At 39.5% G+C, this 23,086-nt stretch overlaps 1 protein-coding gene across 1 annotated transcript in view; it reads left to right on the top strand.

The window, feature by feature from the left end:
* Positions 1–301: 301 nt before the first annotated feature.
* Positions 302–23,086, top strand: part of ALS2 (alsin Rho guanine nucleotide exchange factor ALS2) — an 88,195-nt gene continuing 65,410 nt past the window's right edge. The window contains exons 1-4 of the mRNA XM_031008660.3: positions 302–398; positions 985–1,407; positions 19,457–19,536; positions 21,015–21,169. Coding sequence (XP_030864520.2) covers positions 19,517–19,536; positions 21,015–21,169 — 175 coding nt within the window. The 5' untranslated portion in view covers positions 302–398; positions 985–1,407; positions 19,457–19,516. The remainder of the gene's footprint in view (positions 399–984; positions 1,408–19,456; positions 19,537–21,014; positions 21,170–23,086) is intronic.

Genomic DNA, 23,086 nt, shown 5'->3' with positions numbered 1-23,086 from the left:
AGGCTCCCTCTAAACAAAGCAAAACAAATCAAAACTGGTTGCAGGTAGGTTTTGTGGTAGTTAGTGGCTGATGGGATTTGGGATTTAAGGAAATTCACCTCTAGTGGTCTCACTTTCCTCAGAGATGTAAGAGACAAAATTTTTTATTTTTATTTTTACCAAAGCGGGTGAGTGAGTAGAGTTCAGTAAGAGGTTAGAAGAGCGTGAGGGCTGGGAACAGCAGGGGAGTTCGAATAGGAGATAATCTGAGTAGCAATGTGTAAACGTGACTGTCTTAGGCTCAGCAATATTGCGTAGTCGCACGTGGAAGTCCCGACTGAAGTTGGACACTTTTCGTTCGCAGTGGTGCCAATTCTCAGGGTTGTGTGATTTTCTGCACCGATGCAGGAGTGAGCAAGGTTGGTTGAACTGTTGCAGACTAACAGTTTTGCAGGTGGGCGAAGGATCAGGGAGGAAATTGAGTTGAGGGTGTTGGTGAATAGGATATAGGAGTTTCAGAACCTGACTACACATCTGTCGTTGACGGTCTAAATACTTGCATGTTTGCAAGTCCAGCGATGGCACAATGCCTAGCAGCAGAAGGTTTGCACCCACTGTGCGACATGAGTGGCAGCTCTGGAAAATCATAAAATCATGGGAGGACTTGAGAGTGCAGGCTGGGTGGGGTGGGACTGTGGCTGCGAAAAACAGTGTTATGAAACTGTGCGCGGGACAAGAAAACTGATTTTACTGATTGTATATTGGGGAGTCCTACGGGAATCACTGGAGAGGCCACTTCATTTTCTCCTATCCCACCCCATCTTTTGGGGTTGCAACTAACCAGTAAGTTTACACATTGAGGATACAATGGCAAAACGGGGCCGCGAGGCGATGACGTCATTCGCGGGAGTGGGGGGGGAGCAGCGACCACTGTTAGGGTACTGTCCGTAAAGGCAATTTGAAAATATTTCAGCCTTTTTACTTTTATACTTCCGGCCCTTGCAGTTTGAGGTGGTAACAAACGACTGCTGCTCCCAACCACTTTCACCACCGCCTGTTACCATGGAAGCGCTCGGGTAGCTACGCTTGGACGACTCTATTCTACGTCATCGTCAAAGCGCATCTCGGGACTGATAGCTCCGCCCTAAACTAAGGGAGAGGCCGTGCTCCCAAGTACGTAGCCTGCAGTGCCTAACGCATGCTCAGTAATTTTGACCCCCAACAGACGCCGTCGACAGTCTCCCAAGAACAATTCCCAGGAGCTCGGATTCCAAGAGCCGCCCGCGCCCTCGTTTACCTTTGCTAGTCGCCCTGCAGCCCCGCCCTGTCCGGAGGCCCCGCCCTCCATGAATCAGCTGATCCCGCGGACCCACTGGGTTGCCAAGCTCGCGCCGGATGCGGAGCGCGGTGCTGCCGGTGGAGCTTCAGGTGAGGGAGCGCGGGTCCCGGGTTGGCTATTGGCTAAGGAGGGCTTATCGGCTGGGACCCCTTGTATGCGGAAGGCCGGGGACAGGGAGCTAGGCGGAGGCTGTGGTCGAGGCCGGAGAGCGCCCTGCGGGGGCCTGCGGAGACGGCGCCCCGCATCTTCCCAGCTCTGGGTGCGATCGACTGCTCCTGCCGGTCCAGCAGCGCCCGAGGCGGCCCCTGCCTTGGCCCCAGGTTCTCCCACTTGCCCCGGTCTCTCCCTCCCCAGACTGGGCGCCGCTGCAGTGGTCTCAGCTGCGTGAAATTCCTTCAAGCCCCCTCTTCCCGCCTCCACCCACGCTGCCTTCCAGCTATTCATTCACGAGAATTTCTTGAATGCCCACACTAGGCGCTGAGCTGATAAAGTGGGGTCCGTGGCCGGGAACCCTGCTGAGTGTCCCTGGCGGCCTTGCCACAGGGTGCAAATCGCGTTGAAGAGTGGACCAAGGGCTACTTGAAAAGGCGGTTGCGGAGAAAGAAAATGGCTTTGATAATAAGGATTAGTAGTTTAGGCAAGTCTTTGAGCCTATCAAGTAATTCATCAAGAGGAGACGATAAGTTATTTTGAGAGGCGAAGCCAGAAAAATAACACAGGTCCTTGACGCTGGTGTTCGTCCTCGGATAATAGGGCTACTTTGGAGACAGGCAACAGTAGACTGGTAGAATCGTACTATTGCTTAAGGCTTTGATGGTGGAAGAGAAAAAACACTCTTGTTGAAGTGGCATATCCAAGAACAGTGCTTTCTTTCTGGTTTAGGATGGAGAAGGAACTGACTGCTGTACCCAAGTGAAGATCTTTACTCAGTTACCCTTATATTTGGCTATATGGAATAAAATTGTGTGATATGTTTATTCTGAGCAGGTACAAAACTTCAGCAAACCTATTGGTCCCACATTTTCCCCCCCATTTATCATATGATTTGGAGTGACCGGTTGACCTTTGAGTTAATGAATAATTTAAAGCAGTGAAAAATTTGTTTTTGCAGTAAACTACAGTGTTTTAACCTTGATAACATAAGCATAGTGGTTAAGATTCTAGGCTTTGTATCTGAACATACCCAGAGTCACATCTATTTACATCTTTGATTTTGGGCAAGTTATTTAATCTCTCTGCCTCAGTTCTCTTGTCTCTAAATTGGGGATAACAATGTTTTCCTGATAACAGTACCTTTACATGTAATGGTTCATGTATCGTATTTATTACAGTGCCTGTTTTATGGTAAATATTCAATACATATTAGCTGTTTTTATAATTAATTCCTCCCACTACATCATGATCCAAACTGACTCTTTTCTTAAGTGATGGGGAAGGGAACTGAATATTTTAAGGAAGTAGCTATAAAATATGAATTCAAGTTGTTCTGTAGTAATTTTGGTGTTCCGTAAGGACATTTTAATGTGAAAAAGATACTGACAGAATCTATACATGGTTTGAATTTATTAGTTTCTAAACTATGACCAGTATTAGCAGATTTAAAATTCATAATTATAGCAAGAAAATGTCAAAGTTGTTTAATAGTGTTAAAATTTGAAACTATAATGATCCAGAAAAATGAAATACCAAACCGATAATTTTGGGAAAAAAACAAAACCTGAGTGGCATTATGCAGGCCATTTACTTTTTAAATGTACACAATATACAGGAATATAAACAGGAATCCTTTCTCTCCAAATTTCAGTTTTTCAGAATTTGTGCTGTCATTTGAAACACTTACTTTGGGCACTTTGACTGTTAAAGAAGCAAAGGGTATGCTAAGAACTTCAATGAGTCTTGATGTTAGTGTTTTTGTAATTAGGTGGAATCTCCTACCTTTTCATGAAAACTGGGTTTAAAGCAGTAGCTGCTGGGTCCATTCTAATGATAATCTCAAAAATGTGACTGACTTGTAAAAATCTACAATTATTTATTAATGTGAGACTAGGTAAAGTATGAGTTGAAAAACTAGGAAGAAAGGCAGAGTGGTGATTTTTAAGCTTGTATAAAGGAAGGCCCGCTTTGGGTACTATGAGGTACCTTTCTCACTCAGAGGCATGCTGTGAGGATTTGTGACTTTTAAATCATTTAGCTCTTTTTATAACTTTGTGGAATTAAATCTACCACGTATTTCAAGTGTATTCAGGATATGAATTTTCCTGGTAGAGTTTTAACAGATTTTTTTCTCTTAACCCTTCATTGATGACCAAACAATTTTGTTGTCTGTAATAAGAAAGTACTCGGTTTTGTAGGGTGTCAGTCCTTAAGAAAATGTTAGGTAGTCATCAATAAAATAGCAACAATCTCTGGCTTGTTTCTTTTTCATATTGCATTTAATTTTCCTTTCCCTGTCTCTTATTCGTCTGTATATGTGATGGTGCTTTCTTTAGCTTATGTCTTGATGTTTGCCTGCATGTAGCTGAACTGATTGATCCAGGAGGGTAGAGGAAAAAATATTTAAATTGGTAGTTTTTGGAGCTGTCGTATATTTCTTTCAAATTTGAAGAAAATTTACAGTTTTCTCAATACCTATGAGAAAAAGACTGGGGTTTGTTGGCAGAGTTTCGCTTAGCTGCTAGTGAATTATGTCCAGAGAGAAGATCAGCTTTCATCTCATTAATTCCACAAATTGATCATCTCATGTTTCCCTTAATTATCACATTTTAAATATTTTTCTTTTGAGTCATCACACAGTTCTTCAGTTCACATGGCCTCCCTATCAGGAAGGGAGTGGTTTAGACCCAATAATGGCATTTGGGTGGGCTAACATTCACTCCAGGATTTTTTTTTTCTTCCACAGCCTAAATTTTTGTAGAGCCAAGATCTTAACTAAACTTGGGGCAATTGACTAAGCAAACATGTAACAAGGATGATTATAGCAGCTCTTTAAAAGAGCAATAAAGTAGAGCAATCCAACTGTAAAGATTAGTGGGGAAATGGATAAACTGGTTTATTCATGCAATTCAATACTATCTTCTCATAAAAATGAATGAGCTAGATCTATACTTACCAACATATATACATCTCAAGTATGTAATACTGGGTGAAAAAAGCAAAATGCTAAAGGATTTATACAGTAAGATGCATTTGTGTACACTTTAAAAGCAAGATAATAGCATGCATTATTTATTGATATGTGTATATCTAATGAAAGTACATAAAAGTAAATATGAAAACGTGGGAATGGGATACATTAACTTTAGAAATAGTAACTAATTCTGAGTGGAGTTTCTTCACCTCTGTAACTTATTTTTTCTTGTGTTTTAAAAAAGCTGAAGCCAATATGAAAATATATTAATATGTGTTAAAACTGGATGATGAGTACATAGATTTGTTATTTATTTTTACAGTTTTATGTATAGTTAAGATAGTTTGTGAAACTATCACTTTAACATTTTTGTTTATAATCAGGACTGTTTCCCAATATGTTTGCTTTATTTTACTTTGTACCCTCAAATTAGGAGACTGTGGAAAAAGAACTCTTCTCTCCCTGCAATAAGAAAGGAATGTGCCAGTGCAGCTCCACTATGTAAAGCTTTTCTAAGGAGAGGAGACAGACCAATTATTTGGTCAGTTTTGCTTTGCTGTTTGTGCTCCTGGGAAAATGCTTTCTTTAGGACATGAAGCCTGCAGGGGAATTAACATTCTAGAGATGCTTGGGAAATGTAGGCATATACCAATCATGAACTCTGGAAGTATAGGGGAGCAAGTTGTATAATAAGGCCCTCAAAGGAATTTGGACATATAGTGACTCAGATACAAAATTACTACAGATTTGTGTAGTATTAACATTAACACTTTGAAAAGCTTAACTTGGTTACATTTTATTACAACGTAGTTATCTTGAGTTTATACCTTGAATGCAAGTATCCCAGTTGTTGCTCAAAGAAAATGGTTGTCTCTGTAGATATTAGTAAGTAACCTGATGACAATGTGTTAAATGGTTGACTAATGAATAATACATTTAGTAGCTGATCCCTAGTGTAACCTCAGTATTTAAACTTGTGAGTTAAACAATATTTTTATTTCTAATAAAGAGTACCTGCTACTAGCACTATTAAAGCAAGTGAAACTTGTATCACCAGAATAATATTTTTTAGTATGTGTATTTCCTGTTTAGTTATGTGGCCCCTGAATGATCCTAAGCACTAAGTGTTATCAGTTGGTGAAAGAAGTCATCATACTTTGAACTGTAAATCTAATATTGCCTTTGAAAAAATTGTGGCCATTTTAATAAGAGAGTAGTTGCAAATATTAACGGAATAAGTAGTTTGTATCAGGACTTACCAGGACATTCACTGTACCATGTAATAACAGGCACAAATAGTGGCAGTACCTGGGAATTTGAAATTCATTTGTTAGTATTATAATATTCATCACAATGCATCATGGGATTATTATTTAATAATCCTGAAAAGTGTGTTTAAAAATATGTAGTGGGTACAAAAAAGAGCTAAATGGGCATTGCTGGGAACTTATTGTACCATGTTTACACACTTTCCCCCCACTCCACCATGAATAATTTCCGATTTAGAGGATCCTCATAACCAGGAGAGTGTAGTTTCAGTAAGTTTCAGCATGAAATTAGCAAGGCACTAAAAAAAGACTGTAAAGTCTTCCTGTTTCTCATTGCACCAAAAGCTGTCTGTGTACTAAGGAGAAAGGGAGAAAGGAACACTTCTCTGAGTTGTTTAACCATTTTTAAAGTGACATGAGATAAAAGTGTCTTCATTGTTAGGATATACCTTTAGCAAATTATATGTGAGAGTTTCTATGAGGAGAAGACACTTTTTTCTTTTGTATCTGATACTGACTTTTATTACAGGCACTAGAAATCTATAGCGTGGAAGTCTGTGGATTGCAACTGAAAATCAGGGGCTGTATCTTTCACTCAAGCACTCACTTAAATGTAACCAGCTTGTTCAGAATGATTATTATGAGTACAAGAGTATACCGGTGAATAAGTCATAGTCTCTGACCTCCAGGAGCTTAAAGTATATTTTGAATCAGTGACTTAGTGCATATCCTATTAGTAACAACATTATAACTAATAAGTAGCTTTCTAGGCCAGCCTACCGAATATATCCAATGCCTTAATTTACTGAATTCTCTTACTCTGAGTCAAGATTTAAAGGCTCATTGGCTCCCATACTGGTATCAGGCAATGCTTTCTGTGCAGCAGTTAAGGCTGAGAGGCGTGGGGTTCCAAGTGGCCTTCTTGGTGGTTAGTTGGCCAAGGCTTCAGTGCAAGGTGAGTTTTCCTCAACCTTCCACAGTGGTTGGGAAGCCTTCAGTGGCAGGATATCCAGGAAGCAGCAGTTGTTGTTGGTGTATAGATTATTTGTAAGTCAGGTGTTTGAGTCAAAGGTTACCATAATCCATGTGTAAACATTGACCTAGCCTCTAAAAGCAAATTATTTATTAAGCATTTACCGTGTGTAAAATACCAGACTCTGTTATTGTTTACTGCAAAGTGTAAACTCTGGTTTACTACATTGTAATAATATGTAACCAACTCAGACTTTAAAAAGGAGGTGTTAATGACTATAGGAAATTGATGGTAATTTTGTATCCAAATCACTTGTCACTCTACTACATTGTAATAAAATGTAACCAACTCAGACTTTAAAAAGGAAGTGTTAATGGCTACATGAAATCTATGGTAATTTTGTATCCAAGTCACTCAATGTCTATATTCCATTCAGGGCATTATGATACAGTTTACTCACCTATAATTTTTATTGCCTTTCTATCTGAATGTCTTGTCATTCTAATCACTGATTAACATTACTCTTATAACTACAATTATTACTGTTGTTTTACTATTTTAAACCGGTAATTGAGACAGGAGAATAAGACTAGGAAGGCCCAGCTTTGCTAGTGTAAATTAGCTTTCTTATCCCTTAAGGGTACTGACTAACTCTATAGAGAGCCATTATTCTAATGAGAAAGAGAACATGCTAGTATGGAAATTTCTTAAGGGCAGGAAGTCATGTATTTACAGATATTTATTGAGTACCTGTTATATATCAGGACTAAGCTGCTGGGATGTACTAGAAAATACGATATTTGTCACTCTGCTTCCATGGAAATTTTAGACTAGCATAATACCTGGAACATAGTAGATGAAAAAAATACATGTGGTTTTAGTGGTTGAAATGTAAACATTTGCAAGTTATTATACTTATGACTCACAAATTTACCTTTCACCGAATTAAGCCAAAAAGACTTTATCCAGAAAATAGCTTAGTAGAGATGAATACATAGGATCCTGCATGATTTAACTTTCTCTTTGCATTTGGGATAATAGACTCAACACATTTCTCTACCACATTTAAAATTTTTATTTATATCCTGCCTTGTTCCCAAAAGGATTTAAAGCAGCTTACAAAAATGTATAGCAGGGTGGGATAAAATAAAGAAACAGAATGAATAGAGCCAGGAGGGAGATTAGACTATACAACATGCATACTGTGAAGTCCTCGTCACTTCCAGGTACCATCATATGGAACCCTTATCCTCCCACCACAAAATGTATAATTCTGCTTATATCTGTACCTGTGATCTCACTTCTTTCAAAAACGTAGACCTTTCTTCTTATGAAAAAAACAGTCCCTCCACATATATTCTGGATGGCATCCTCCTTCACTTTGTCTAGGACTTTGGCTCTGCCCACTGTCCCCATCATCCTTGTATCCAGGATCACAGCCTTTGTCATGCAGACATATTCAGCTTCCTCTCATCTCCCCAACCTCCAGCAAAAAAAAAAAACCCTTCATTTTCACATTCCCCTTCAGCTACTGCTCCATTTCTTTGTTTGCCATTTCAACATTTTTCAAAAGGATCACCCACTGAAAATAAAGATATTTCCACATTGTCACCTCCTGTTTATATTCAGCTTACTTCAATCTGGTTTTCAGTGCCCAAACAAACCACTGAGATTGTGGCCATGCTCAGCCATTACCTGTGTTGGCAAATCCAATGGACACTTTAGTTATCTTACAAGACCCCAGCTGCCTTGACCTAATTGACATCCTCCCTGAAGTGCTTTCCTTTGCTTTCATGTGCCCACGGCAGACCACTTCTCAGTCTCAGTCCTCTTTGTCTGATCCTCATCCTATCCAACTTCCAGGTGCAGGAGCTCCTTAAAGCTTGACACTGCGCTTTCCTTTCTCTTTCCATATACCCAATGACATTATCTATTGTCTTGTTTTTAAACATTATCCATATGCCCTCCCAAGTTTAGCAGCAGCTGAGACTTTTCTCTTGAACTCCATGTTCATATATTCAACTATTCACTTAATATGTACTCTTGGGTTTCTCACAGACATCTTGAACTTAAAAATAAATTTTATCCTACCAGAATCTTACCTTTCTTCAGAATCCTATCTCCCTCACTCTTGCCCATTTCAGGAAATGGAGCCACCAACACACAGCTATTTGAGGCAGAACCAGGGATCATTTCTGATACCTGCGTCTCCTTGGTCCCCCACCTTTGTCTAATCACCAAGTACTACTTGTTCTGCCCCCAGAGCATCTCTCATTTATTCACCTCTTCTTCAACAAATTGGCAGCATTGTATGAAACTTAAGAACCCAGGCTTCCTTCCTCCATTGAGAAGATGAGTATTTGCAGGCAGGATATTCCTTGCAAAAATTCATTTTGGTGCTCCGTGAGTGTTCACCATAAAATTGGTTTAAAACTTTTGAAACAAATGTAAATCGTCATTAAAATAAATCATTGGCCCTTCGCATTGGCTCACGCCTGTAATCCCAACACTTTGGGAGTCCAAGGTGGGCACGTCACAAGGTCAGGATTTCAAGACCAGTCTGGGCAACATAGTGAAACCCTGTCTCTACTAAAAATACAAAAAATTAGCCAGGTGTGGTGGTGTGCACCTGTAATCCCAGCTACTCTGGAGGCTGAGGCAGGAGAATCATGTGAACCCAGGAGGCAGAGGTTGCAGTGAGCTGAGATCACGCCATTGCACTCTAGCCCAGGCAACAGTGCAAGACTCCATCTCAAAAATGAAAAAAAAAAAAATCATGAAAACATCCATAGACTGTCCCACTGGAAGCAATGCAACTCCCCAGTGTACTCTCCAAAATGAAGTAAATGTTCAAAGTACATAAAAGAAACCAAGTTAAGTATAAAATAGTTAAAAGTTTTGAGACTTCTACTAAAAGACGATAGTTGTTTTTGAATATAGATTCCTGGTCCTTTATTCAAAACCCTTGGGGCAAGATGCGTTTTGGAATTCAGATTTATGTTTTGTTCTTTAGAATAAGATGCATAAACTATATATTATATAACACTTCCTGTGGGATCTGTGGTGCTGCCCTATTCATATTGATATTTCTACAACACGATGTATGAATATTCACACTAAAGGGATAAAAGTGATAAATAACCTCATATTAGTTCAGGTCAGATTTTGCTGTCAGATGAGTTCAGGTCAGATTAGATTTTGCCACCAAAAGCGTTATTGAAAAAACTTTTAATTTTCAGAGCTATAGATTTCTGGTTAAGGTATTGTAGACCTGTAAGATGGTTGTAGCTCATCTTTCTAACAATAGTTGGGACATCTAGACTAGATTATTGTTGTTGTTGTTGTTGTTAAGGGCACTTCCAGATCATGGTGTTAAAATGATATCCAGGACAACTTATTTCTCTGTTAGATGTAACAGAAGGATGTGTATCCAGTGGAGTCTAAAAGTGGCATCAGTTTATTAAGAAGCAAGGTTTGCTCTTTGTTTAAAGGGCCACCTGGGGTTTTGTTACTTTACATATCACAGTGAAGGAGATAATAATTTGAAGGATAGAATGGTATGCTTTAAAGTGAATCTAGCTGTGTCCTGCAGTTCAGAAGACTGAAGTCTGGTTTGCTCATTTTACGGAGATGCCATTTATCTGTGGAGAGGCCATGCAAGGTAAGAGAGGATCCCACAGTAAATGCTGTTTATGCAACATCACATGGCTTCTTTATCAGAGCTGGTTAACAGGTCTATGCAGGAAAGTTACTGTAACAGAAGAAAAGCAGCAGAGTACAAGGATCTTGCCCTCTTAAGGAATGTAAAGACCTTAAAGCTTCTCTGGAAGAAATATCCCCAGAGGAAGTTTTATAATTAGGCAATTTTATAAAAACTTAAAATGTTAAAGCAATGAAATAACATACAGAAATTTGAATGCTATTTGACTGGTTGAGGTGAGTCTTAATAGATTTCCTGGAGAGACAATCATAAAAATATTAGAAAGACAAAAGTTTTTCGGGAGGAGCCAAGATGGCCGAATAGGAACAGCTCCGGTCTACAGCTCCCAGCGTGAGCGACGCAGAAGACGGGTGATTTCTGCATTTCCATCTGAGGTACCGGGTTCATCTCACTAGGGAGTGCCAGACAGTGGGTGCAGGCCAGTGGGTGCGCGCACCGTGCGCGAGCCGAAGCAGGGCGAGGCATTGCCTCACCTGGGAAGCGCAAGGGGTCAGGGAGTTCCCTTTCTGAGTCAAAGAAAGGGGTGACAGACGCACCTGGAAAATCGGGTCACTCCCACCCGAATATTGCGCTTTTCAGACCGGCTTAAAAAACGGCGCACCACGAGACTATATCCCACACCTGGCTCGGAGGGTCCTACGCCCGCGGAATCTCGCTGATTGCTAGCACAGCAGTCTGAGATCAAACTGCAAGGCGGCAGCGAGGCTGGGGGAGGGGCGCCCGCCATTGCCCAGGCTTGCTTAGGTAAACAAAGCAGCCGGGAAGCTCGAACTGGGTGGAGCCCACCACAGCTCAAGGAGGCTTGCCTGCCTCTGTAGGCTCCACCTCTGGGGGCAGGGCACAGACAAACAAAAAGACAGCAGTAACCTCTGCAGACTTAAATGTCCCTGTCTCACAGCTTTGAAGAGAGCAGTGGTTCTCCCAGCACCCAGCTCGAGATCTGAGAACGGGCAGACTGCCTCCTCAAGTGGGTCCCTGACCCCTGACCCCCGAGCAGCCTAACTGGGAGGCACCCCCCAGCAGGGGCACACTGACACCTCACACGGCAGGGTATTCCAACAGACCTGCAGCTGAGGGTCTTGTCTGTTAGAAGGAAAACTAACAAACAGAAAGGACATCCACACCGAAAACCCATCTGGACATCACCATCATCAAAGACCAAAAGTAGATAAAACCACAAAGATGGGGAAAAAACAGAACAGAAAAACTGGAAACTCTAAAACGCAGAGCACCTCTCCTCCTCCAAAGGAACGCAGTTCCTCACCAGCAACGGAACAAAGCTGGATGGAGAATGATTTTGATGAGCTGAGAGAAGAAGGCTTCAGACGATCAAATTACTCTGAGCTACGGGAGGACATTCAAACCAAAGGCAAAGAAGTTGAAAACTTTGAAAAAAATTTAGAAGAATGTATAACTAGAATAACCAATACAGAGAAGTGCTTAAAGGAGCTGATGGAGCTGAAAACCAAGGCTCGAGAACTACTTGAAGAATGCAGAAGCCTCAGGAGCCGATGCGATCAACTGGAAGAAAGGGTATCAGCAATGGAAGATGAAATGAATGAAATGAAGCGAGAAGGGAAGTCTAGAGAAAAAAGAATAAAAAGAAATGAGCAAAGCCTCCAAGAAATATGGGACTATGTGAAAAGACCAAATCTACGTCTGATTGGCGTACCTGAAAGTGATGCGGAGAATGGAACCAAGTTGGAAAACACTCTGCAGGATATTATCCAGGAGAACTTCCCCAATCTAGCAAGGCAGGCCAACATTCAGATTCAGGAAATACAGAGAACGCCACAAAGATACTCCTCGAGAAGAGCAACTCCAAGACACATAATTGTCAGATTCACCAAAGTTGAAATGAAGGAAAAAATGTTAAGGGCAGCCAGAGAGAAAGGTCGGGTTACCCTCAAAGGGAAGCCCATCAGACTAACAGCGGATCTCTCGGCAGAAATCCTACAAGCCAGAAGAGAGTGGGGGCCAATATTCAACATTCTTAAAGAAAAGAATTTTCAACCCAGAATTTCATATCCAGCCAAACTAAGCTTCATAAGTGAAGGAGGAATAAAATACTTTACAGACAAGCAAATGCTGAGAGATTTTGTCACCACCAGGCCTGCCCTAAAAGAGCTCCTGAAGGAAGCGCTAAACATGGAAAGGAACAACCGGTACCAGCTGCTGCAAAATCATGCCAAAATGTAAAGACCATCGAGACTAGGAAGAAACTGCATCAACTAATGAGCAAAATCACCAGCTAACATCATAATGACAGGATCAAATTCACACATAACAATATTAACTTTAAATGTAAATGGACTAAATGGTCCAATTAAAAGACACAGACTGGCAAATTGGATAAGGAGTCAAGACCCATCAGTGTGCTGTATTCAGGAAACCCATCTCACGTGCAGAGACACACATAGGCTCAAAATAAAAGGATGGAGGAAGATCTACCAAGCAAATGGAAAACAAGAAAAGGCAGGGGTTGCAATCCTAGTCTCTGATAAAACAGACTTTAAACCAACAAAGATCAAAAGAGACAAAGAAGGCCATTACATAATGGTAAAGGGATCAATTCAACAAGAGGAGCTAACTATCCTAAATATATATGCACCCAATACAGGAGCACCCAGATTCATAAAGCAAGTCCTGAGTGACCTACAAAGAGACTTAGACTCCCACACATTAATAATGGGAGACTTTAACACCCCACTGTCAACATTAGACAGATCAACGAGACAGAAAGTCAACAAGGATACCCAGGAATTGAACTCAGCTCTGCACCAAGCGGACCTAATAGACATCTACAGAACTCTCCACCCCAAATCAACAGAATATACATTTTTTTCAGCACCACACCACACCTATTCTAAAATTGACCACATAGTTGGAAGTAAAGCTCTCCTCAGCAAATGTAAAAGAACAGAAATTATAACAAACTATCTCTCAGACCACAGTGCAATCAAACTAGAACTCAGGATTAAAAATCTCACTCAAAGCCGCTCAACTACATGGAAACTGAACAACCTGCTCCTGAATGACTACTGGGTACATAACGAAATGAAGGCAGAAATAAAGATGTTCTTTGAAACCAACGAGAACAAAGACACAACATACCAGAATCTCTGGGATGCATTCAAAGCAGTGTGTAGAGGGAAATTTATAGCACTAAATGCCCACAAGAGAAAGCAGGAAAGATCCAAAATTGACACCCTAACATCACAATTAAAAGAACTAGAAAAGCAAGAGCAAACACATTCAAAAGCTAGCAGAAGGCAAGAAATAACTAAAATCAGAGCAGAACTGAAGGAAATAGAGACACAAAAAACCCTTCAAAAAATCAATGAATCCAGGAGCTGGTTTTTTGAAAGGATCAACAAAATTGGTAGACCACTAGCAAGACTAATAAAGAAAAAAAGAGAGGAGAAGAATCAAATAGACACAATAAAAAATGATAAAGGGGATATCACCACCGATCCCACAGAAATACAAACTACCATCAGAGAATACTACAAACACCTCTATGCAAATAAACTAGAAAATCTAGAAGAAATGGATACATTCCTAGACACATACACTCTCCCAAGACTAAACCAGGAAGAAGTTGAATCTCTGAATAGACCAATAACGGGAGCTGAAATTGTGGCAATAATCAATAGTTTACCAACCAAAAAGAGTCCAGGACCAGATGGATTCACAGCCAAATTCTACCAGAGGTACAGGGAGGAACTGGTACCATTCCTTCTGAAACTATTCCAATCAATAGAAAAAGAGGGAATCCTCCCTAACTCATTTTATGAGGCCAGCATCATTCTGATACCAAAGCCAGGCAGAGACACAACCAAAAAAGAGGATTTTAGACCAATATCCTTGATGAACATTGATGCAAAAATCCTCAATAAAATACTGGCAAACCGAATCCAGCAGCACATCAAAAAGCTTATCCACCATGATCAAGTGGGCTTCATCCCTGGGATGCAAGGCTGGTTCAATATACGCAAATCAATAAATGTAATCCAGCATATAAACAGAGCCAAAGACAAAAACCACATGATTATCTCAATAGATGCAGAAAAAGCCTTTGACAAAATTCAACAACCCTTCATGCTAAAAACTCTCAATAAATTAGGTATTGATGGGACATATTTCAAAATAATAAGAGCTATCTATGACAAACCCACAGCCAATATCATACTGAATGGGCAAAAACTGGACGCATTCCCTTTGAAAACTGGCACAAGACAGGGATGCCCTCTCTCACCGCTCCTATTCAACATAGTGTTGGAAGTTCTGGCCAGGGCAATCAGGCAGGAGAAGGAAATAAAGGGTATTCAATTAGGAAAAGAGGAAGTCAAATTGTCCCTGTTTGCAGACGACATGATTGTTTATCTAGAAAACCCCATTGTCTCAGCCCAAAATCTCCTTAAGCTGATAAGCAACTTCAGCAAAGTCTCAGGATACAAAATCAGTGTACAAAAATCACAAGCATTCTTATACACCAACAACAGACAAACAGAGAGCCAAATCATGAGTGAACTCCCATTCACAATTGCTTCAAAGAGAATAAAATACCTAGGAATCCAACTTACAAGGGATGTGAAGGACCTCTTCAAGGAGAACTACAAACCACTGCTCAAGGAAATAAAAGAGGATACAAACAAATGGAAGAACATTCCATGCTCATGGGTAGGAAGAATCAATATCGTGAAAATGGCCATACTGCCCAAGGTCATTTACAGATTCAATGCCATCCCCATCAAGCTACCAATGACTTTCTTCACAGAATTGGAAAAAACTACTTTAAAGTTCATATGGAACCAAAAAAGAGCCCGCATCGCCAAGTCAATCCTAAGCCAAAAGAACAAAGCTGGAGGCATCACACTACCTGACTTCAAACTATACTACAAGGCTACAGTAACCAAAACAGCATGGTACTGGTACCAAAACAGAGATATAGATCAATGGAACAGAACAGAGCCCTCAGAAATAACGCCGCATACCTACAACTATCTGATCTTTGACAAACCTGACAAAAACAAGAAATGGGGAAAGGATTCCCTATTTAATAAATGGTGCTGGGAAAACTGGCTAGCCATATGTAGAAAGCTGAAACTGGATCCCTTCCTTACACCTTATACAAAAATCAATTCAAGATGGATTAAAGATTTAAACGTTAGACCTAAAACCATAAAAACCCTAGAAGAAAACCTAGGCATTACCATTCAGGACATAGGCGTGGGCAAGGACTTCATGTCCAAAACACCAAAAGCAATGGCAACAAAAGACAAAATTGACAAATGGGATCTAATTAAACTAAAGAGCTTCTGCACAGCAAAAGAAACTACCATCAGAGTGAACAGGCAACCTACAACATGGGAGAAAATTTTTGCAACCTACTCATCTGACAAAGGGCTAATATCCAGAATCTACAATGAACTCAAACAAATTTACAAGAAAACAAACAACCCCATCAAAAAGTGGGCGAAGGACATGAACAGACACTTCTCAAAAGAAGACATTTATGCAGCCAAAAAACACATGAAAAAATGCTCATCATCACTGGCCATCAGAGAAATGCAAATCAAAACCACTATGAGATATCATCTCACACCAGTTAGAATGGCAATCATTAAAAAGTCAGGAAACAACAGGTGCTGGAGAGGATGTGGAGAAATAGGAACACTTTTACACTGTTGGTGGGACTGTAAACTAGTTCAACCATTGTGGAAGTCAGTGTGGCGATTCCTCAGGGATCTAGAACAAGAAATACCATTTGACCCAGCCATCCCATTACTGGGTATATACCCAAAGGACTATAAATCATGCTGCTATAAAGACACATGCACACATATGTTTATTGCGGCATTCACAATAGCAAAGACTTGGAACCAACCCAAATGTCCAACAATGATAGACTGGATTAAGAAAATATGGCACATATACACCATGGAATACTATGCAGCCATAAAAAATGATGAGTTCATGTCCTTTGTAGGGACATGGATGAAATTGGAAACCATCATTCTCAGTAAACTATCGCAAGAACAAGAAACCAAACACTGCATATTCTCACTCATAGGTGAGAATTGAACAATGAGATCACATGGACACAGGAAGGGGAATATCACACTCTGGGGACTGTTGTGGGGTGGGGGGAGGGGGGAGGGATAACATTGGGAGATATACCTAATGCTAGATGACGAGTTAGTGGGTGCAGCGCACCAGCATGGCACATGTACACATATGTAACTAACCTGCACAATGTGCACATGTACCCTAAAACTTAAAAGTATAATAATAAAAAAAAAAGCACAGCTAGGGAAGTGGTTAAATAAATTAATTATATTCTTACTATGAAAAAAAAAAGACAAAAGTTTTTCATTTACTTTCTTTTCCTGGATGGATACATAATTGAGAAAGAATGTTAGATTAAATAGAGTTGGTAAATACCACCCTTACTTAAGTATATGAGGATAAAACTTTAATAACATAAGATCCCCACATTTAGTTGCAATATTCCTTTTTAGTTATGTTTCCTCAACAATCAGTTTTCTTTTCTTCATTGCCCTATTTGAGTTTCAGGCAGACGTATCTTGTTGGAAGATGTCAAACATATTAAACACCGTGAAAACAAAATGAGATAGGGGCCGGGCGCGGTGGCTCAAGGTGGCTCATACCTGTAATCCCAGCACTTTGGGAGGCCGAGGCAGGTGGATCACCTGAGGTCAGGAGTTCGAGACCAGCCTGGCCAACATGGTGAAACCCCGTCTCTACTAAAAATACAAAAATTAGCTAGGCGTAATGGCGGGTGCCTGTAATGCCAGCTACTCGGGAGGCTGAGGCAGGAGAATTGCTTGAACCTGGGAGGTGGAGGTTGCAATGAACTGAGAGCATGCCATTGCACTCCAGCCTGGGCGACAAGAGCAAAACTCCGTCTCAAAAAAAAAAAAAAAAAAAAAAAAATCTGTAAATACTGATATAAAAAGATGTCTGTGAAATAATATATTAGTTTTCTACTGCAGCTGCAACAAATTGTTATGAACTTAGTGGCTTAAAATAACACAAATTATCTTCAAGTTCTGTAGGCTGAAAGTCTGTCACGGGTCTTGTAGACTAAAGTCAAGGTGTCGGCATGGCTGCTTTTTTCTGGACGCTCTAGGAAAGAATTCTTTTCCTTGCCTTTTCAGCTGCTACCTGTCACCTGCATTCCTTGGTTCATGGCTGCCTTCTTCCATGTTCAGTCAGCAGTGTAGCGTCATCTCTGACCCTGCCTCCATCATCATGTCTCTTTGATTCTCCTCCTGCCTCCCTCTTCCACTTTTAAGGATGTTTATGATTACATTGGGTGCACCTGGATAACCAGGATAATCTTTCTATCTTAAGGAGAGTTGGTTAGTATCACGCAACCTAACATAGTCACAAGTTCTGGGCATTAGGACCTTGATGCCTTTGGAGACCGTTATTTGGCCTGCCCTATTTGTAAGTAAGAAAAGAAAGTTGTAAAAACAGTTTGTAGAGTTTTAATTCCATTTAGGTTAAAAAAATGAGTGGTGGTGATAAATAATATTGAGTAAGGTGTAACCAACTTTAAGAAAACTGTGCTCAAAAATCTGGCACTAAGAGAGAATAAAGGTTGACTTTATTCATTTTATCAAAAGATTCTCAACATTTTTGATTGTTAGTAGGACAAAATTCCGTTTACATATAGTGTGTCAGTTGTGTGAAGTAAGGTGTGCTTGTGTGCTTCCACATCCTCGTATAATAATTCTCTGGCTTCCGCTACATATTGTTGAAATTTAATCAAGGGCGTAGTAACTCCTTGATCTCTGATAGATAAGCACAGATTAGATCTGATGGCAGAATTTCTCTGTATACCATGAACTGTGCATTTTACAAAAGGCTAATTACTATCATGGACAAAGCATAGTAGCACTTAATTGTATTTATTAAATGAATATCATTTATTAAATTTATTCAGATATATGTCTTGTTAACATAGTACCCATTTTCCAACTTTGAATGATTCATAATCTTTCTAAAATAAGCATTAGGTAGAAAGTAATTTTCTTCAGATGTACAGATGGGAAATGGTAAGAATTCACAGGCAACCTGGAGGAAACAGATGGACCCCAGATCACTCCTGCCAGTATGAGCTGTTTCCAGAACACAGTGACCATTCCATATCCTTTTGCAGAAAAACCACAAATTTGGCCCCAATATTTTTATGGTTTACACAAATAAGACCTAACTGCTTTTGTTTTCTTGTGTTTTGGTACCCTTACAAATGTGGATTTCTGAGTTGAAATGCACTCAGCATTTCTGTTTATTTTTTTATCTCTTATTTTATTAAATACTGAGTTTCTAAACTGATGGGCCATGATATTTGTAACCATAATTTTCATACAGCTATTTTCTATTAAAGGTGGATTTTAAAACAGCTGATTTAAAATTCAGACTTCTTTCTTTCAACTGTTTGGGTTATGAGGCATGTTGGTCTGAATTGAAGGTGATTTGGGGAAAATGTTCCTTCTTCCAATAAGTGGAAAACTTCCTATTTTAATGACATAATTTTTGTGCATTACTGAAAAGTATAAATTAAAACTACTTGAATCAGATACATTACTGAAGAGATTTTAGAAAATCTGAGTTAATTGGTATTTAAGTCTTCATGCATTCCAGACAGAGCGTTTAAAAAGTAACCTTAATATGTGTGTACTTTTTGTACTTAACACATTGATTTTTCAGATTGAACTTTTTTCTTTATAATAAAAAACAAATCTATTGCCTGGAAGAGTACAGCTTAATTGTGGGTAGTCTTTTCTTCCTTTGACATTACATTTGACAGTCAATGGGCATTTTTATAAGCTTAGTGGGCAGGCTCAGCCTATGTTTGACTTTGGCAGGCAAGATATGAAATAGTTTAAATAGTTTTACTGCATATTTATTTCCTAGTGAATGTACACTTGTTAGAGGGCTGCTTTTTTTTTTTTTTTTTAATGTCTGAGGGGTAAAATATTCTTTTACTGCTCTTTTCCTTACTTGTACTGTTGAGGTCTTGATAGACTTTCTGTAAGGAAGAAATGATTTGGTGATGGAGTGTTCCCACTGACCGATGGACTCAAAGAAGAGAAGGTAAAACCATTTTTTCCTTTTCTCTTATCCTCCTAGGAAAACATAGTAAACAGCTTCACATATGTGTAGCTTCTCTTCAGTTTAATTTTCTTGTTGATGGTTGTTAAGTGGGAATAGTGACATTTGTAGTTAGTTCTTCGGTAAAGATAAAATTTTAAAAAGGCTAGTTAGTTGTAAGCTTTGTAAGAAGCACTAAATGTCTTCATTTCATCATTTTAAAGTGCTTGTAGCCGTTTTTCCCTCACAAATAATTTCAGGTTTTCAGAAGTAGCCTTGCTAATCTTAATCATCTTCCATCCTTAAAGAACTAGTTATGGAAGATATTTAAAAGGAAGGTTAAATGTGTAGTGTTCCTCCTATAGAACCATGGTTATGTCCAGTTATAATTTAAGGGAATATTATTGAGCAAATGTAGAGAAATTCTTAGCTATTCAAAAGAGTTTCTGTGCCTCATTAAAATTTTGGCATCAGCGTTCTAGAAAAAAGAAAATGAAAAAATGTATTACCAATGGTGGCACATATCTTAATGTGCCCTTTTCTTAGAAGAAGGCAGTTAGGATACGGTCATTACTGTGCAGCTGTGTGTTTTGTATTCTTTAAACCGAAATCATCGGATGTGTAGAATTCTTTAGCTAGAACTTGAGCAAAGCATTAAGGATTTTACTGATATCTATTATAAACTTGATTCCTAAAAATTTAAATAGCAGTTCTACACTTAAACTCAACATAAAGTGAAATATGAATTCCTGTTTCTCATATTGTTCTCATCAAGTACTTTTTACTTACTATAAAATTTTATGATAAGACTTCAACTTGGGCATGTTGTAGCTTTGATATCTAAACAAGGAGTGAATATATTGAGAAGTTAGAATCTTGGAATTTTATGCACCAAATGCTAAAACTTCTAAAAATAGCCCAAGTTTTGTTTGCTTCTTAGATGGAGAAAAGTAATTTGTGGGTTTAGAGTGTCCTTCAGTCTTTTTTTTTCTTTTTTTTTTTAGACAGAGTCTTGCTCTGTCGCCCAGGCTGGAGTACAGTGGCAAGATCTTGGCTCACTGCAACCTCCGCCTCCCGGGTTCAAGCGCTTCTCCTGCCTCAACCTCCTGAGTAGCTGGGACTACAGGTGCACGCCACCATGCCCGGCTGATTTTTTTTGGTATTTTTAGTAGAAACAGGGTTTCACCATATTAGCCAGGCTGGTCTCGAGCTCCTACCTTGTGATCTGCCTGCCTCGGCCTCCAAAAGTGCTGGGATTACAGGTGTGAGCCACCACGCCCGGCATCCTTCAGTCTTTTATATAAATAGTTGTTTTACTTTGGCTTCTGTGAGCATAACCGAAGCATAAAATAGGTGCTAATTCAGCTATCTGACCTAGTCATCCATGTGCTGGTAAATGGTACAATCATGAAAAGTATTAAGAACAAAGGATACTGTTCTGAATTGTAGAAACAATTAAGCTATGTTTCTTGGTGTTTTAGCTCAACAGAGGCAGAAGGATCCAAGGAAAGAGGCCTGGTCCATATCTGGCAGGCAGGATCCTTTCCCATAACACCAGAGAGATTGCCAGGCTGGGGAGGAAAGACTGTTTTGCAAGCAGCCCTTGGAGTGAAACATGGAGTTCTTCTGACTGAAGGTAATGAAAAGAATGGCTTAACAAATACGAACTGCAATGCTAACAAATGCCTGAGTGTGGAAGGTCAGGTATGGGAGTCATTGGATACTAGGGGTTCTTTTTCTTTTTCTTTCCTTTTTTTTTTTAAATTTTATTATTATTATACTGTTTTAGGGTACATGTGCACAACGTGTAGGTTTGTTACTTATGTATACATGTGCCATGTTGGTGTGCTGCACCCATTAACTCGTCATTTAGCATTAGGTATATCTCCTAATGCTATCCCTCCCCCCTCCCCCCACCCCACAACAGGCCCCGGTGTGTGATGTTCCCCTTACTGTATCCATGTGATCTCATTTTTCAATTCCCACCTATGAGTGAGAACATGTGGTGTTTGTTTTTTTCTCCTTGCGATAGTTTGCTGAGAACGATGGTTTCCAGTTTCATCCATGTCCCTACAAAGGACATGAACTCATCATTTTTTATGGCTGCATAGTATTCCATGGTGTATATGTGCCACATTTTCTTAATCCAGTCTATCCTTGTTGGACATTTAGGTTGGTTCCAAGTCTTTGCTTTTTTTTTTTGAAACTGAGTTTTGTTCTTGTCACCCAGGCTGGAGTGCAATGGTGCAATCTCAGCTCACCACAACCTCTGCCTCCCAGGTTCAAGCAATTTTCCTGCCTCAGCCTCCCGAGTAGCTGGGATTACAGGTGCTCACCACCATGCCCAGCTAATTTTTTTGGTATTTTTAGTAGAGATGGGGTTTCACCATGTTGGCCAGGCTGGTCTTGAACTCCTGACCTCAGGTGATCCACCCCCCCCCCCCCCGACCTCCCAAAGTTCTGGGATTACAGGGATGAGCCACCACGCCCAGCCTAGGGGTTCTTAATGAACTATTTCTGTTTTCAAGATATATTCTTACTCCCTTATCAGGAATCAGATTAGTTCTTAAATTTAAAATATACTGTTAACTAGAATAAAAGGGAGAATTATAGTTTTAAAATTTTATGGTAATAAATACATGAAAAATTAACTTTTTAAAAGGTTACCTATTCAGAGACTCTTGCTATAACTTTTGTTCCTTAAGTCTATCAGAATACTAATGCTAATAATAGCTAATGTTTGTTAAGCAGTTGTGTGCCAGACACTATTCTAAGCCCTTTCCATGTGTTATCTCACTGAATCTGCACTACTACCTTATGAGGTAGCTTCTATTATTATTCACAGACAAGGAAACTGAAAGTCAGGGAGATTAAATTTTCCCAAGCACACACAGCTATTGAAGTGTCAGAGTCAGGACTGGAACTCAGTCTGATTTCAAAGCCTGCTTTTAAAGCCACTTGGCTGAACTTTCTCAATATAATTTTTTTTCAGGCATAAATAGCCATTCACAATGCATATTATAAAATCTATGAGTCTATTACCGAAACGTGTGCTGTAATTTATAGAGGTACCTTTAATCTTAATGGCACTTTATCAACTCAATCATGACAAATTTGATTTGGGCACCAATTGCCATCTACTTCACTAATTTATAAATTTCTGCTCTGTAAGTATTTATTAAGGTATTAAATAATGCTTTGGTATTTTCTTTCTAGGAACTAAAGGAAGACAAATTCTAGGAAACAAGGATTAAATCTGGTCCTGGTGGTTGTATGGGATAAACATGGATTTCTTTCTAGTTTGTCTTATATCAGTTTTATTATAATATTATTCTTCAGGACTTTAAAAACAATCTTACTTTAAAAGTGTGAACTATATTCAATACCTGTCCTATGAGATTTAAAATATATAGTTCTCAAGCAAATATAAGTGGAATTCTGTTGTTGTTTTCAATAAGATATTTGGAATATTTTCATTAAGCTAATGAAACTGGCTGGGCACAATTGCCTACGCCTGTAATCCCAGCACTTTGGGAGGCCAAGGCAGAAGGAT

Source organism: Gorilla gorilla, chromosome 11 (genome assembly GCF_029281585.2).
Source record: "Gorilla gorilla gorilla isolate KB3781 chromosome 11, NHGRI_mGorGor1-v2.1_pri, whole genome shotgun sequence".
NCBI classification, from domain to species: domain Eukaryota; kingdom Metazoa; phylum Chordata; class Mammalia; order Primates; family Hominidae; genus Gorilla; species Gorilla gorilla.
This window is presented reverse-complemented; position numbering and strand designations above follow the sequence as displayed.